General features: G+C 39.9%; 1 protein-coding gene across 1 annotated transcript in view; it reads right to left on the reverse strand.

Moving 5' to 3' along the window:
- Positions 1-17,750, reverse strand: part of CFAP47 (cilia and flagella associated protein 47) — a 7,413,452-nt gene that overhangs the window by 631,844 nt on the left and 6,763,858 nt on the right. Inside the window, exon 59 of the mRNA XM_044071840.1 lies at positions 13,660-13,827. Coding sequence (XP_043927775.1) covers positions 13,660-13,827 — 168 coding nt within the window. The remainder of the gene's footprint in view (positions 1-13,659; positions 13,828-17,750) is intronic.

Here is a 17,750-nt window from a genome sequence, read left to right on the forward strand (position 1 = left end):
TGAGGGGACGATATCCACCAGATCAGATGCCTTTTGCAAGTTAGAGTTATTGTGATCCTGTGACGCATGGGAAGTTGTTGAAAGGACCATTGGGCAAATAGCATCCATTGTAGAAGACGCATGTAAAAGCGGGCAAAGGGAAGAAGTGTTATGGCGGCCACCATAAGACCCAATACTTTCAGAGCAAATCTGGCCTGAATTTTGTTGCTGAGAAGAATCACCTGGACGTGACTTTGAATGTTCAAGATCCTTTGTTCTGTTAACTTTGCTGAAAGTTGTACGGTGTCCAATTTTGCGCCTATAAAAGTAATAGATTGACAAGGCGACAAGGCAGATTTTTCAAAATTTATAGAAATTCCTAGCCCTCTGCAAATGTGAATGGTGTAATCTCTGGCTTGGAGAAGTTGATGCCTGGTGGTGGCAGTGAGGAGCCAGTCGTCTAGATATGGAAACACCTGGAATCCTTGACTTCTCAGGTGAGCCGTAATCGCTGCCATACATTTGGTGAACACTCTGGGGGCTGTAGTGAGTCCAAAGGGCAGGGCCCTGAATTGGAAGTAACTGGTCCCCAGCCAAAAGTGGAGAAATCTTCTGGAGCGCCTGTGAATTTTTATGTGATAGTATGCATCCTGAAGATCTACCGAGCACATCCAATTGTCCTTGCCCAGAAAGGGTAGAATGGACTGAAGCGTGACCATCCGGAATATTGTTTTCTTTACAAACTTGTTTAGTTTGCTCAGATCTAATATTGGTCTCCAGTCCCATGTCTTTTTTGGTACTAAAAAGAACCTTGAGTAGATTCCGGATCCTATTTGGTCTGCTGGGACTGGCTGGATGGCTCTTTTTGCTAGCAGTTTTGATATCTCTGGTACTGCTAGTTCCCTTAGACTGGGTGGAACGTCTGGAAGGGTTCCCTTTTGCTGAATTGGGGTTTGAATAAAGGGAATTTTGTAACCCTCGGATATAATCGACTGTAACCATTTGTCTTGAGAAAGGGAAAGCCAGGCTATTGGGTACAGCGATAATCTTCCCCTGACTGCCTCCGAAGGTGGACAATCGGGCAACATCTCATGGATGCTGGAAGGGTTTGTCAGAAAGAGGCTCTCTGCTACCCTGATTCTGCGGACCCCCTCTACCCCTAGGGCAGCGTCTGTTGTTGTTACCCCCTCTGCCTCTGGGGATAAACTGACCTCGTGCATCAGGCGTGACTCCTTGAGATTTGCGGAACCACATTTTCCCTCCCTTCTGACCTTTTGGGTAAGGTCTTGAAGGGGTGGAGAAACGGACTCCTACAGCAGAAAGAGTCTTGCCATCTTGTTCGCATCTAGTCAAGGTGTCTTTCACTTGAGGTCCAAACAAGGTCGAACCATCAAAAGGGGAGTTTGTGAAGGACGCCTTGAAGGGGTATGCAAAATTACAAAGCCGCATCCAGGACTGACGCCTTAAAGCCACTCCTGTGCCTGCGGCCCTACTCGCTCCATCGGCTGCATAAGAAATGAGCCGCATGGAGGAGTTAACAATGGAGTATAGGATTCCTAGCTGTGAGCTAATCTTATCCTGAGACCCAGCAGCTGATGGATCCTGTAAAACTTCTCCCAACTTTTTAAGAACATCTCTTTGAAGGCGGGTGAAGTGACACAAGTAGTTCAGCGATCGCATGGCAAAGGTCGCTGAAGAAAAAATCTGCTTGCTGTACCTGTCCATAGTCCTAGAATCCTTGTTAGGAGGATGGACAGGTACTGAAGGATCAGCTAGTTCCTTCTTGGTGGCTGCAGCCACCACCATGGCATCAACCGGGACACCTTTTGTCAAATATTGCCTATCAGGTGGGGCCGTAATGAATTTAGAAGGCCTCCTAGGAATAGGTTCCACCAAATCCGGGGCCATCCACGCCTTCCGAGCCACCACGTCCATAAAAGGGTCGAAAGGCGGAGACACCCAGGAGGTGGAGGGTCGAGATCCGAATGCCTCCAGGTATACTGACTCATCCTCGGAAGGATTAAGGGAGGGCCAGTTCCCCCTCTGCTTAAGGAGTTCAAGGATGTCTGAGAAAGAGACATCCTCAGAGGAGGACCTTGGGGATCCCTCCGACTCATCCAAGTCAGTATCAGATGTAATAGACTCAGGGGAGTCTAGATGTTTCCTCTTACATGTCCTCTTATGCAGAGGTTCACCTGACGGATCAGGAGAAGCCTCGGAAGAGGAAGATATTCCCAATGGGGAAACCTGAGGCGTTGGATCTCTGGGTCCAGGAGCAAGAGAGTGGGAAGAGACGTCAGCAGGCACTGTAGTGGGAGGAGCTGATGGAACTGACCGTTGACTACGCCCAGGGGCTAGTACACTCCTCATCACCTCAAAGGCTCCCCCATCAGAGAGACCAGAAGGTTCCCGCTCCGAAGAGATAGGAACTCCAGGCCTCACCGAGAGGGAAGGCTCCGAGGCAGATGTCAGGGCTGAGCTCACCAACGCCGAAGCCCCGAGAGGGAGAACGGGGTCAGACAAGGGTCCAATGCCACTTGCCCCCTCGGAGCCGATGAGAGAGACCAGACGCCCGGATCCCTCCAATGAAGGCCTCAAGGAAGAAATCGGAGCGGAGGACGACGGAGCCGAAAGGGGGGGTGGTATCGGCTCCGAAGCTACAACAGTCATGGCTCCGAGGAGCTCCGGCTTCGGGCTTTGTAAGAGAGTCGAAGGAGGAATGTGAGGTGGATGTGAGATAGCTACCGTCTGTTGAGATGGGCTATGGAGCATTTGGGCCAATGCCTGAGACTTTAATAGTCTACTCACCACTCTCTTGAGGTCGTGATCAGACAGCCTGGACGACCGAGAAGAACGGCTCCGATGGCTCCGCTCCGAGAGCAGGGGTGATCTCGGAGCCAAACGTATCGATTCCAATGAGGGGGATCATGATCTCTTTTTAGAGATAGGTGGAGCCGAAGGAGCCAAAGATACGTCAGCTCCAGCCGGAGCCGACACTGAGTGTCCAGATCTGGCAGTATCGGCACCAGATGGAGCCAATACTGTGACTTCTTAAAGGGAAGGATCAGCTCCGGCTGGAGCCGATCTCGACACTGAAGAAGCAAAACCAGTAGCCGATGGCTTGGGACTTGAAGCCGAAGGCTTGACAGGTTTCGAGGGCTTCCCCGGAGCCAACTTAGTCGGGGAGCTCTCAGGCTTTAATAAGCCCCTCAATATTAATTTATTTCTGCACTCCTGCAGGACTCTTGGGCTGAAGGCATGACAAATAGCACAAGAGTCCTGCAGGTGCAGAGGTCCCAGGCAGTAAACACAAAAAGTGTGACCGTCTGTCAGAGACATCTTCTGACAGCACGAGTCACACTTCTTGAAGCCAGAGACCTTTGTGTCCTTCGACATAGCTGTGTCGAGGAAATACAAGTGACAAGAAAACACAGACACACACACAAATAACACCCAATCCAATAATCTAAACTAAAGAGGGATACAGCACACTCAAACACACACAAAATCCCTGACAGGAAAAATTAGGAAAGGGGAAGGCCTAAGGCCTAATCTCGGAAAGGGGATAAATAACCCGAAAAAAAAGGGAACACTAACGGGAATAGGTTTAAAATAAACGTTAAGGTTCACAAAACAACTAAGGATATTAAATTTAAAAGGGATGAGACTAAAAGTCTTAATATGAAGAAAACTTACCTAGAGCTGGTAAAAGAGGCACCTCGTAAGCGAAGCAGCAAACGAGATCTGGGTAGTCTCCGCCTTGCATCATGGGATATAGGGTTGCCTCGAGCTGGTAAAATTAGCTCTCGAGCTTAGTAAGTGCCGAGTCGGAGCCAAGGATCGGCTCCGAACCCATCCAGCAAGAATGAAGGAGAGATTGACAACTTAACATCAACCCCTTATGCACTCTGTACCATTTGTCTTTCCTTCTCCTTGCATAAAATCTATACAAAATCATTTTCAATGTAATTTTCTAAAGCTTATCATACTTCCAAATAAGTAACCATCTGATTTTTCCCTCCATGTACTAACAAAAAAACATAGCTGCATTCATATAATAATGTTTTTGACAATTACTTATATTCAATAACTGCTTTAACTGCAAGTTTATTAACAGCCTCCAATGAAAGACTTTGTTTTCTGGCTACATTAGCCTCCTTAATTTCTTTACTTAATCCTTCCCACAGGTCAGCTCTGTACTATTTTCCATTATATTCTTATATCAACATTTTCTGTTTTACAATACTTCTGTCATATGCTTATTTCATTCATTCATTTTACTCATATATTCATCCCCTTTTCATCCATTCTTGCAATCTCTGTTATTTCTTCTTAGATTGTAACTCCTCCAAAATACCCCTATATTTTATACAGAAAATTCTTGCTACAATACTCGTTTCTTTGTTATAAACATTTTCTAAAACTACCAAATAAATTCACTTAATATAAAATATGATTTATTAATCATAAACCACCTATCTCTCTTTAATAATACACACTACTACTATTTTTACCTGATTCAGTTTACACCCCCAAATAACTTAAAAAGTCGGTCCTAATAATGCCATTTTAACTCATTAGGCAACATGAGCACACCACCTAAATAGCTCAGTTTTCCAAATGTCACCAAGTGAACTAAGAATACTTTTTATGAAAAGATAAATCATACATAGACTTTCTCCCTTGCCTCTTGAACTAACATTTATACTACCTCAGTATTATGTCTGTCTCCAAAATTAATACTTAGTATATCAACCTCCATTCTTTTGAAATCTATATCCCTTGTCTTCTTAGTTTTCTCAAGCCTTTACTTTCCTTTTCTCTTTAATTCAAAACTGCCTTTTCCAAAATATTATACAGATGCTTCATAACAACACAATGCAACACCTTACTCTTAATTATTAGGATAGTATGCGTGTAAATCATCATTAATTGGTGTCTGAACAGCATCATAACTATTTCTTTCTTATCTTTCTTTGACATTTATCACAAGTAAACAATACTGTACTCATTAAGCAACCCTAACAAAATCCTCTCTTAACATCATTTTCCCTGATAAACTAACAATTTATCAATATTCTAGTCATTGCCTTTTCATACACTACCCTAAGTTTTTCAGGAATACCGTAAGTCCTATAAGTGTCTGTCATCTATAATATTGTAATCCTTTGAATATTGTATGAAACATGTTAGCCTTCCTTATTATTCTGCATAATTTCATCTACAACTTCCTTGACCATTTCCAACATTTTCCTACTTCCACTTCCCTTTGTCCCACATATACCACCACTTAACATGTTTTACAACATTATTAAACCTTACCTGAAAAATAATCACTTTTTCATTTCCTATTTTCTACATTAACTAGGAGCACATTTTTATAACCTTAGTAGAACAATCCAATTCACCATTATTCATTCACCTTTAAAATGCATAACCAATACTCTCCTCACACAGCACTGATTCTACTCTCTCCTATCCTTATACTATTATGAATTTCATTAGTGGCAACAACCACACTTAACTTATCTTTTGTAAAGTCAGTGATGTTTTTAACCTCATAATTTTCACCTTTAATGTGCTTGTATACACAGAGCATCAAAAATATATATTTCCCATTATGCCCTTTTGCTCACTAATAATATGCCCTTTCTCATCATGCACTTTCATTAACATAGTTTCATTATACTTCCTCTGTCTTTTCCAGAAAAAAAAAGATTAACCTCATCCTTTATTTCCTTAATAGCACTTTTTTTCTGCCAGTTAATCAGTCGTATTTGCTTCAGTTAATATATTCAGCAGTTTCTCAGGGAGGTTAAACTTGCTGAATCTTATCCCCCACTTAGTTATCTCAGAAAGCATTACCATCCTAAGGCAACAATTTCTCCAGAAATTTACTCCAAGAAACAGCATCATCATCATCATAGAGTTTATCATTCAAAAAATGCATACTGGTGCAAAACCTGCTGTTTGTTAAACTTTTAAGTGAATTACATAAAGTACGATTTTTGACTTTTGTTAGTCCATTCAATTTTGCCCAGAATTAGTGATGCAAAAAAGTTGACTGAAATACTGCTTATGATCTCTACCTGTTTGCTGACTGCTTTGGATCGCTGAGTGCAGCTAGAGAAGTTCTGTGCTTCAAATGCCAATAAATGCCACAAACAAGTACATTCCATTTGTTCTTTCATTCAGTGTTTAAGGAATGAAATAATGAATATTTTTTATTAAAGTTAATACAGTTTTGCTTCCCCTGCTGAGCTACCTTAATCTGCAAGGTTAAGTGTTAGCTTAGGCAATTTAATTCATTAAAAAAAATTGCATGTGGTGTGGTGTGTGTGTGTGTGTGTGTGTGCGTGTGTGTGTGTGTGTGTGTGTGTGTGTATGAGAGAGAGAGATACATGACAAATAAATCAGAGCAGCCACTGTTTACATAATTCTGTGTTAACTTAAAAAAAAGAAATATGGCACTGAAGACACCCTAGTGCAGAACCAAGAATAAGAGGACTTCTTTTCACAGGGAACAAAAACAGGACTGTAAGGACTGGAAATAGAAAGATAATGCTATGGGCATGACTGGCTTTGACCTAAAAAGTGATGCCCAAAATGGGAGGTAACTTTTGCAATGTTAGATTCTCCACACAAAGCCTGGAACTTCTTTTCCTGTCCTTTTAATAAGGTTGCAGGAGGGTGGCCAAATGGTTAAGGTGTTTGCCTTACAAACACAAGGTGCAGGGTTTGAGTCTCACAAGGGATAATTGGCTAGGCTTAAAATGGCTCGTAAGGGCAGTTAGCCTAGTACTTATCTGTGAATCTGTAAGTAGAATGCTAGCCAAGGAAAGACAAAAGAAGCACAATATGTAATAACAGTAGTAGTTCTAAAGCCATTGATAAACTAAGAGGGAGGAAAGAGAAAGGTATATTAAACAAAAAATAAGTTTTTTAAAGATTAACTTATGATTAAACACTAATAGTAGCTCGAGAGTGGAACCTGCATTAGGCTCAATGGCAGCAAATGAGATCTGAGGTAACAGGGATGGAATAAGAAATTATGGGTAGTGGGAGGAGCTCAAGAGTTGGATCCGAAGTCTGGAAAATGCAGCAGATTTGGATCCAAGGATAGGATTTAAACTCATGGGTTGCGGAAGAATGAAAAGAAAATATCAGATCTTTTCTTCAGCTATGTCTATAACCTGAAAGGCAATACACTGCAATGTACCAAGTTAACCACAAATGGTGCCACCTCTACAGAGCCACACAATATAGCAAACTTTTTTGTCAACAAGTTTAAATGCAATTTAAACCCTCTCTTCCCCTCAGATGTCCTTCAGAAAATACATACATAAATACCCCAACTATCACTACAGAGCAGGTACTGAAAGTGTTCTCCAAAGCCAAGAACACTACATCAATGGGTCCTGATAATATCCCAGAATGCTCCTTAGTAGCATGAAACATGAACTATTAGGCCCACAAGAATCACTATTTAACCACAGCCTCCAAACAGGCTTTATGCCATATAAAGGGAGGACTACAATGGTTATCCCACTGCACAAGGGCAAGCCACAGATGGACCTAGAGAATTACTGACCCATATATCTGAATAGCATGATATGCAAAGCTATGGAGTGAATAATCATGAATATCTTAAATTACATTATATAGGTAACCTACAAGCATTGGACTCGAATCATTTTGCATGTCAAGGGCTGATCTTGTGTACTCAACCTGGTGGACTTCTTTGAGAAGTTCATCAAGGCAATGAATGAGGGCAAAATGGTGCATACTGCCTACCTTGACCTGGCCAAGGCATGTGATACAATACCAAACTCTGGCACTGCAGAAAAGTTCACTAAATTAAGTAAAAATCCATACAGCACCAGCTAGACAGCCAGCTGGCTTGTAAGAACCCCAAAGAAGTTAGAATAGGGGGAGCCTACCTGCACAAAAAGGCTGATTACTAGTGAGATACCCAGGACTCAGTGCTAGAGCTGCCCTTGTTAGGCATCTATTTCTCTAAGGGCAGTGCTAAGGACTATCAAAGTTTGCAAATGATTGCAAATGGAGTGTAGTTATTGAATCCTGCAAGACACAAATATCCTCCAAGGCCTAATACAGACTAATAACTGATGTTACAGTCAAGATCTACAACTTAATGCCAAAAAGTACATCATATTAGCTTTCAGAAAGACTGCCACCCCACAAGCTACTAGACTGACAAAACACCCCTAAGAGTAGACTCTGTAGTCAGGGATTTGGGAATGCATGTTTTCTGTTAATATCACTGTGGTAAACCTCCTCCAGGCAAGGTAAAGGTTTACTTGACTGGGTCCTTATCCTCTTTGATGGTGTATTGGAAATGGATGGACTCTTGCAGCATTGTAGAGATAGCAACCTGGCCCCCTCTTCATACCTTCACAAAGCACTACAAAATGGGTTCCTTTTCAAAGTCCAGAGCAAGCTTTGTTGGTACCATTCTCCAGGGGCTGCTGGACCCTTATCCTTCCACCTCCTAGGTAGGGCAAGTTTTGGGAGTCTACCCAACATGCCACTGAGGCAGTAGGAATGATGAACATAGTACAGTTGTGTAAGTCCTACTTACCTTTAACATTAGATGTTCGAATTCCTCAATGCCTCAGTGGCAGCACCTACCTGCCAAACCCAGAATGTGCATAGTTGAAGTTAGTTCATAGGTTAGTACTAGTTCATAGGTTAGTACTAGGCTAACTGCTCTTGTGAGCCATTGTAAGCCTAGCCAATTATCTCTTGTGAGACTCAAACCCTGCACCTTGTGTTTCTAAGGCAAACACCTTAACCATTAGGCCACCCTCCCAACCCAAGTTGGTTGCAACCTCTTGTATTTGGTTGTTGTTGTATTTAGTTTTTATATGGAATTGTGACTGGCTGTGAATTTACTCTTGCTAGATGATTCTGGCTTCATGTCTTTTCCTCTCCTTCTTTGTGGAAGCAAAAAAGCATGAAGATGCACTCCCTGTGACAGCTGAAGCTTCCCTCTCAGGATATACTCAGCCAAACAGCTATCACTAGAAGAGGGATGGAGGGGAGTCTGAGCTTTCAAAAGCTAGGCAGTACTGCTTTACCTTGGCAGATAACCCAAAATGCCACAGAGGCAGTGAGGGATTTGAACATCTGCTGTTACAGGTAAGTAGGACTTATGCAACTTTACTTTCCTAAAACCATTTTTTATAGATGTTCAACGGGTCCATGATGGCTACCTTGTAAGATGCTTTGTAGGCCAGCATAGGTTACCTCTCGGCAGCCTATAGGAGACTGAATATAAGGACAAGTTTTTTTCCACACCATTTATTCTTTTGGAGGGGAATCTCTGAGGACTTTCCAGTTGTTGCAAATGCATAGCCAAGTACATATCAAAAGGGGCATTGTTCTCAATGACTGCTTTTATGAGAGCAGAGCACAACATGACAAAGGCATGTTAGGATCTATATGCTGTACCCCTACATGCATGGAAGAGATTTACCATGGTGGGAGTAACAGAAAACAACAGCAGAAGACAGCCATCATGTTATAGTTTGCTTACAGACAAGATGACTTTTCTTAGCCTCCATAAAGATATTTGTTCTGTCAAGGTAGTACCTGGGCTGCCTGTGTGCATCTGAAGTATGTAAAAATGTTTCTACCCTGTTTTTTGGACCAGGAACACTGAGAGACTGATGGATTGATTCAGTGAAAATTCAGAAACAACTTAGGCATGAATGATGGATTAGTGTGTAGCACAACCCTGTCCTTGTGAAAAATGAGATAGGGTTGGCCCAGCATGAGAGCTTGGAGCTCAGAAGCTTGCCTTACAGATGCCAGACCAATGAGTAAAACAGTTTTGAACAATAAAGCAGCCTGACATACAGGTAGAAAATGAAGTAAAGTCATTCTTTCAAGAAGAAAGCTGAGATCCGGAGGAGAAATTTGCTTCTGAGGGGGTCTCATGGATAGCACTCCTTTCATAAACTAACCACAAAAAGAGATAAAACAGAGGGATCCATGGGCAGTCAAGCATTTTGATAAAAGAATACGACAAACCATCTCTAAGTAGCTCACACAAATATTCCAGAACCAGAGGGGTTGAAACCCTCCTGGGACCTATGTTACTGGCTAGGCACCACCTAGAAAATCTCTTCCACTTGTAAACATGAAATGTTTTAAAGTTACCACAACAATTTTTAATAATTCTATCTGAATCTTTAAAAGCACCTTGGGATTAACTAAAAATGATGGAAATGCAAACAAGAACATTTCTGACCATAGGAATATTGGAGCATTTATCTTCCAAGCATGACTGCAAGGATATCTTTAACAGATTTTTTTCAGTTGTCTGTTTTGAAAGGATGGGACCATATCTCCTTGAGGTGTTCCCCACATTTGGATTAAGAAATGGAAGACCTTTACATGGAGCTTAGTCCTTCTGCCACTGTGTTTTGCTCTGACAGAACATATGAGTCCTTAAGAGTATAAGAACACTAAACAGACAGTTCCAAAGCCATCATTGCCAACCAAAAAAGATGGCATTACCTTGTACCACCTTTCCTGTTTATGTATTACATCACAGTAGTACTGTCTGTGACCACTAAAAGTGGGCCCAGAACACAAGTCGTGAAGAACCTTTAAGGTGTGCCTTACTGCCAACATCTCTTTTACATGTATGTGCTTTTGGCATGTCTTGAGGATCCCACAAGTCTTGCACTTGAACTCATATGGATACTACTCCCTATGCAAAATCTGTAAAGCCCATCTGAACAGATTGGAATGTAGTCAATATGAATCATGAATGAATCATATACGCAACTCAATAAAAAAGACCCATTTTAAACATGACAAACTCTATAGGCATAAACTCTATCTGGACAAGTCTACCAAGTTGAAACTAGCTAATAGTCTACTTCTACCCTCCCTCTTCTATGGTTGCCCCATTTCACTAACCTACACACATCTCTCCTAAATAAACTGCAGTTGTGCTACTATAAAATAGCCAAGTTTGTCTCCAGCATGCCAACTCGCACATATCATTGCCTGGCCATTAAATCTATAAACTGGTTTTAGTTTTCTCATTACCTACATTACTCCCAACTTATTCTCACCCACAAACTACTAAATAATCCAAACTTCTACCTATCCCTTCAAACTATAATACAAACACACACCCCTACTCGGCATCTTAGGTCCTCTAACAAACAACTCTTAACCATAACTAAACCCAACAAAAGAGCTGGGCAATGTCTCTATTTCCATGCCATTGTCAAACTTTGGAATGCACTCCCTCTTACTCAACTAGACTCTTTAAAAACATTTAAATTTTCACTAAAAGAATGCTATCTCAATAACCTTGTCTGTTCTTGTAGTCATATAATTAAACCACCTTAAATGTTTTGGCCACTATACACTACAAATATTTTACTAACTTAATATAGTTGCAATTTACACTATCTGTCTTCATATCCAATCTTTCTTGCTTTCTTTATTTCTGTGGCTGAATAAACAGAATTGATTAAACAGTACTCTTACTTATGAGAATATACAAACAGAATTACTACAAATCTAACACACTGTGTTTATTTTCTTGTATTGTATACCTCTATGATATGTATTTGTCTTGTATATCTACTTCAATTAGTATTGTGTAAACACTTTCTTGACTTTCAAAGTTAAGCTGATGTTATGTAAAAATTTCTGTGATTGCATGGAGCTTTTCTCCCTGGGCCTCATCTGAAAATGGGTCATTGGCCCAGTGGACTTTCCCACTCAAGAAATGTCAATAAATAAATAACAAATAATAATAGTCTGAAGACATAAAGGGAATCCATGATTCAGACAGTTAATCCCTCCACCATTGCAGTTCTTCTTTCACAAATCCCAGTACCAGTACCTAAAAATCCAAGGGATGAATGTATTGGGTTCAACAAATCTTCAAGTACCAATGAAGTTTTCTCATGTGTAATCTGGATAGTGGCATCATAAGGATCATTGATGTAACAAGACCTAGAATTTTGAGGAACACTCTTACTGAGGCTATGCCTAGAGAGACGGTCATACATAGAGTAAATAATGTAGAAATGTTGAAAAAATCAAAAACTGAAATAAAGAAAGGTAACAATGGTAAAGGCAAGTGCAGTTAATTTGTGGTTCTGCCTGCACAAGACAGCTCCTAGTGTCTAACAGCATGCATACAGACTGCACTTCTGACAGAAATACTGAAGGTTTCTTCAGAAACAATAAAACAAGCATTTGTCAAAGACAGAAGCCAAATAAACATTCAAGCAGAAATTCCCAAAGGGATTACTATAAACAATGACAAATATAAAACATTAAAATAAATGTATATGTATATTTTTAAATAAACATAAAAATAGAAATCGACTAATAAAAATAATAATAAAATGAGAGGAAGGGGGGTCTACAAATGGGGCTTATCTGAGCAGTAAACTGCAAAAATCACCACTGGATCTTGTGAAGTGTCAAAGGATTGTCCTCTTTGGAAGGCAGAAAAAGAGTGAACACTCACTTGCTGTGACAGCTAAAGGCTTCCCTGTCAGGGTATGCTCAGCCAATCAGCTGTCACAGGAACACAGGGAAGAGAATCTCAGCTTTTGAAAACTGGCCAGTACTTGATTAACTTGGCAAAGAACCCAAAGAACCCAAAATGCTACTGAGGCAGTGTGAATGATGAACATGTGCACATATCCTAATGTGTAATATGTATACAGTGTATCCAAAATTGTTGGCTTCCTGGTGTTGTCATATGGCATACATCAGCATTGCCGTATTTATTTGTTTCCTCATACACAAAAAACATGAAAGGTCTCAGTGCAATGACACTTTTTAAATTGTGGCACTACTGTCTAATAAAGCCGAAAGAATGAGCCAGTAGCTGTAATGATTATTATGAACTGTCCACTAGAATCCGCCATCTTTTCTGGAAAGATCACCAGCCTCAGAAGGTACAGGAGGAACAAAATACAATATATATAAATATATAAAACATATATATATACTTTTACAATGGAAACTTACATTTAAAATAATTAACACTCAAATCTTGAGCAAAAATCACAGACATCTCAGAAAATCAAACATGTTTATGAGGTATATAATATGACAGGTCAAAAAAGAAACGCGGACAGAGATTTACAGCTTCTGTTTTATGTAACTTTTTCTTCAAGTTACTTCTTGTAACTTTTTCTTTAAGTTATTTATTCACAGTTATCAGATCAGAGGTAGTTGTTTTCTTAAGTTTAAAATTTACCAAAGAGTCATGATCTATAAACTATGTAAATCTTTTTTATACACAGGTTAATTTCAGTACTCACTAGATGAAACTTTTCCCCTTTGGACATGTTTATACTGGAACTTTAGCCAATAATCTTGTAGTAAATGCTTTGAATCTGTCTGTAGTATCCTGGAATGCATGCAGTAGAATGCTGACATCTCCATAAGAAGTATTACATGTTAACCTGTTACACAAAGATGGGCTGAAATGGGAAAGCACCCTGCCTGTTTGCCCTGCTTCTATGTCCATGCTTCAGCCTGTCTAGGAATTTCTGCAAGCTATCATGTTGCTTTGTTTTCATCCTCCCACTTACCAGACCTGTCCATAAGGAATTTACTGTGTATTAAGAATTGCTTTAAGCACTTTGTAAGCTCCTTTCTTACCTTCAGTAACATGTACTTCATCTTGAACACTACTGATCAAGCAATGATTAGCAGAGCTGGCTCTTTGGACTCTCGTTAAAGGTGTAGCTGTTGGTCCTGGAACTGCACCAGTTAATAAGACTTCTATTCTTTCTTCAATTCTATTTCTGGCCCGACAGCAAATTACAGCTAGCATGAAAAAAATACAAAATGTTAGAGTAATTAATATATATATATATATATATATATATATATATATATATATATATATATATATATATATATTTCTACTTTCAAAACACTATGCAGATGTTACATATAAGTATAATAATAAGGATGTTAACATTTCTTTTAAAACTACACCTGCTTAAAACTAATAATGATTCAGACTGTTTAACATACTTTTGGAATTCAGAGATACTGGATAATGATAAATATATATTTGAAGCTATAGATTTATATTTGATTTTCTGCTGTATATGACTCCAAATTATTACTTATTTATTTTATTTTACATTTGTTGACCAAGATTGTCCCACTGAGCTGAAGAGCCTTTTTTCAGCGGAGGCCCGGGGAGAAAAACTCCAACATATTATACAATTTGCATTATAAATTAGCATTAAACAGCAATGTTACAGGATTATTACAAGGCAGTAAGTAGCTATACAATGTCAATAATCAGAAGTATAGCATAACTATTTCAAGATGTATAAAAAGAAATATGTCATTAAGATGAGTATAGTTTTTGGGGTAAGTGATTACAAAAACCCAGTTTTATCATGATGTAGTTGCATGATGGCAAGACAATTGCAATAGAATGTTTCTCTGAGGCAATTTGCTTAATAGATTTTAGAAGACAGTAGAAAGAGTAGTCAAGGAAGATTAAAGAGAGCTAGTGAGAAGAGTGAGTTAAGGGCAGAAATTACATGACTACATTAAACGAAAGGTGAATACCCTTTCTGGAAGAACAATGATTTTACACAAAAAAATTTAAAAACAACTAGTGCTGAAAAAAAAATTATAATAATGGGAAAACATCTTATCATGTCTGCAGGGTTAGACAAATCAGTTTCCACCTAAAGAAAATAAGCATTTCTTCAGTTTTGACTTTATACTCCATATCCAAAAGGGCTACTAGCTTCTCATCTGAAAGAAATCCCAGCTAAAAGAGTACTATTCCTAATTTAGAAACTACACTGTCAGGAGAAGTCTGATCCTTCAGCCGAGTTTGCTTTCTAACTGCAATGCCAGTTACTGCAGATATGAAAACATTTTAAGCTGCGGGAAGCCACACTTACACAGATCTGGGAACAACTTAGATATATAATGCCGTAAGGATTTTGCCTTCACCAGAATTTAAAGAAGTATCGACAGTCATAGATGAAGCTTGGTGAAGAATGTCATTTTCACTTATCGACATCAATATTTAAACCTCTAACAGCAGCAATGGTTACATCTTTCATAATAATTAATAAGGTCCAGTGTCTTTATAGCAAGGATGTACAGTATTAAAAAATCAAGCTTTTTATTATATTTCACAGAAGTCAATTCAGTGCACTCCAGATCAGTTAAAAAAGGGAATGAAACAACTGATCAAAGTTTTCTGAAATATTATAATATACTTTCAAACCAACATTTCTCAGAAATTGTCATACTGAGGCTACCTCAAAGTGAAGAGAAGTCTGTCAATCGAAATAACAAAAAGTGCTTTTGGCCTCCCCATCTCACAAAATGTAAGCTGCAATGTGCAGAAGACTACATATGCAGTCACACACACACACACACACACACACACACACACACACACACACACACTTGAAATAATCATAATTTGATTTATTATTTCATGACTGATTTGTAATTAGATGCACATATTCACTAACCATTATACTAGTACACTTAACTGTGTCCAACACAGAAAGAGTAATAGTTAATATTTTAAATACATAAAACTGTCATGCTTGTTTAGGCCTCACCTGAAACAAGCACAGGTCTCGCTGGATAGGTTGGACTCACCATTTAAGAAATGTTGTTGTAAACCACTGACTCTCGAAAACAGCATAAGATTGAGTAAATCTATCTATCTCAAAGCTGCTAAGTATTATTACAAAAGAAGATCTGTCACACAACAAAAACAAATAATTACTTGGCACAGAAGTGTAGTTATTTAGACAAAATGATAATTACACACAGACACACAGACACACAGACACACACACACACACACACACACACACAAACACACAAACACACACACACACACACACACACACACACACACACACACACACACACACACACACACACACACACACACAAACACAAACTTTGTCAGACAAAATCCAACTTTAAAAAACTTAACTATGAGCTGTCATATATTGATGCCAGCTACAAGGATTTTCCTGCCCTTATTTTTTGGGCAAGTGTTTACCTGTCACCTGACATGTACAACACTGACAGTAGCTGATGACCAAGACAGTCAATCAGAGACTTTAAAGGGAAGAGATGTTCATTGCTAAAGAGTTCTATGCTAATGGACTGCCCTCTTAAAGGACCTGATGCCCATTGTTAATTATTTACTGGGGAGACCTAAGTGGAAGATACTTTCTACAGGAAATGCATAGAAGACTCTAGCAGACTATATTTAATACCTTCTGAAATGAGATGGATGTATAAACAAATTGGCCTTCTTAGGATCGTTCCGTTAGGTAAAGCATGAAATGAAGGATCAATAATGTGATAAGTGCATTTAAAGGAACTACAAATGATACTGTCTGCACAACCTACCCTGATCTGGCCAAGGCCATTGATACCATTCCCACTCAGGAATTACTGATAAACTCACCAAACTAGGCATCAACCCTATATCACTAGCTGGGTTGCAAACTGCCTCACAGATAGAACCCACAGTGTGAAAGAAGAGGACTCCAAGTCAGCCTGCCGACCAGTCATGAGTGGAGACCACAGGGATTGGTCCTGGGTCCTCTCCTGTTTGGCATCTACTTCTCAGAAGTCCAGGCCAACACAGAGGGACTCTGGCTGACCAAGTTTGCAGATGACTGCAAGTTGGGAGCCATTATTAACTCCCCAAGTGATGTAGACATACTACAGAAAGGCCTCACTGAGACCAATGACCGGTATGGAAACCATGGCCTTAAGCTTAATGCCAAAAAATGCGTTGTCATCCCCTTTGGGGAAAAACTCAGTTCCCACTAATTACCACATTGATGGGAGCCCACTGAACAGTGAATGCATTATAAGAGATCTGGGAACACAGGTTGACAGCAACCTCTCCTTCGACCACCACATTGCCACTGTGGTCAGAAAGTCCTCCTTCTATGTGGCACATCTCATTACCAAGGGTTTTGCATCCAGGAAGAAAGAGGTTATCATCTCTCTCTACTCTTCCCTCATAAGGCCAGTCATCGAGTATAATGCCCTGCTTGGCATGTACCTCACTAGACACATGCAACAGCTGGAAAAGCCACAAAAGTACCTCATGAAGAGGATCCTAGGCCTTAAACACATGTCCTACATGGACAGACTCAAAAAACTCCAGCTATTCTCTGTCTTATATCGTCTACTAAGAGGCAATCACTCCTTGACTTACAAAGCCATGTCTGACCCAGCTCTGATAGAAATGCTGCATCTAAAGAAATCCCAATTCCTCCACACTACACACTCCAGAGACTTCAACCTCATTACCACAATCAACAGAACATGCTGGAAGGACATGTTCATAAACCAGAGACTGCCCATGCTCTGGAATAGACTTCCCATACATGTCAAGTAGAGCACCTCACTGGCCCTCTTCAAGAGAAATCTTGATGAGTGGATGGGAAATAGAACGTTCACCCCAGGGGTCACTCCAGTGGTTCTACATGATAGAGGCACTGAGAACTAACATCAGGTGATATTATGCCAGGCCACTTCTATGGGCTAGGCTTGTAAAGGCTCCAGGGTCATTAGCCTAGTACACACCTATGAACCTATGAACAAGACTGTGAATGAAGCACATTTGTTATATCAGCATCAGTTAAAGGGAATACCTATTGTCTATTTTTTATGAGTGGCTACTTAACTTCTCTGATACTCTGAATGCAAGAAATATG

The sequence above is a fragment of the Protopterus annectens genome, chromosome 5.part0 (assembly GCF_019279795.1).
Source record: "Protopterus annectens isolate FY-2018-M chromosome 5.part0, PAN1.0, whole genome shotgun sequence".
Taxonomy (NCBI): Eukaryota; Metazoa; Chordata; order Ceratodontiformes; family Protopteridae; genus Protopterus; species Protopterus annectens.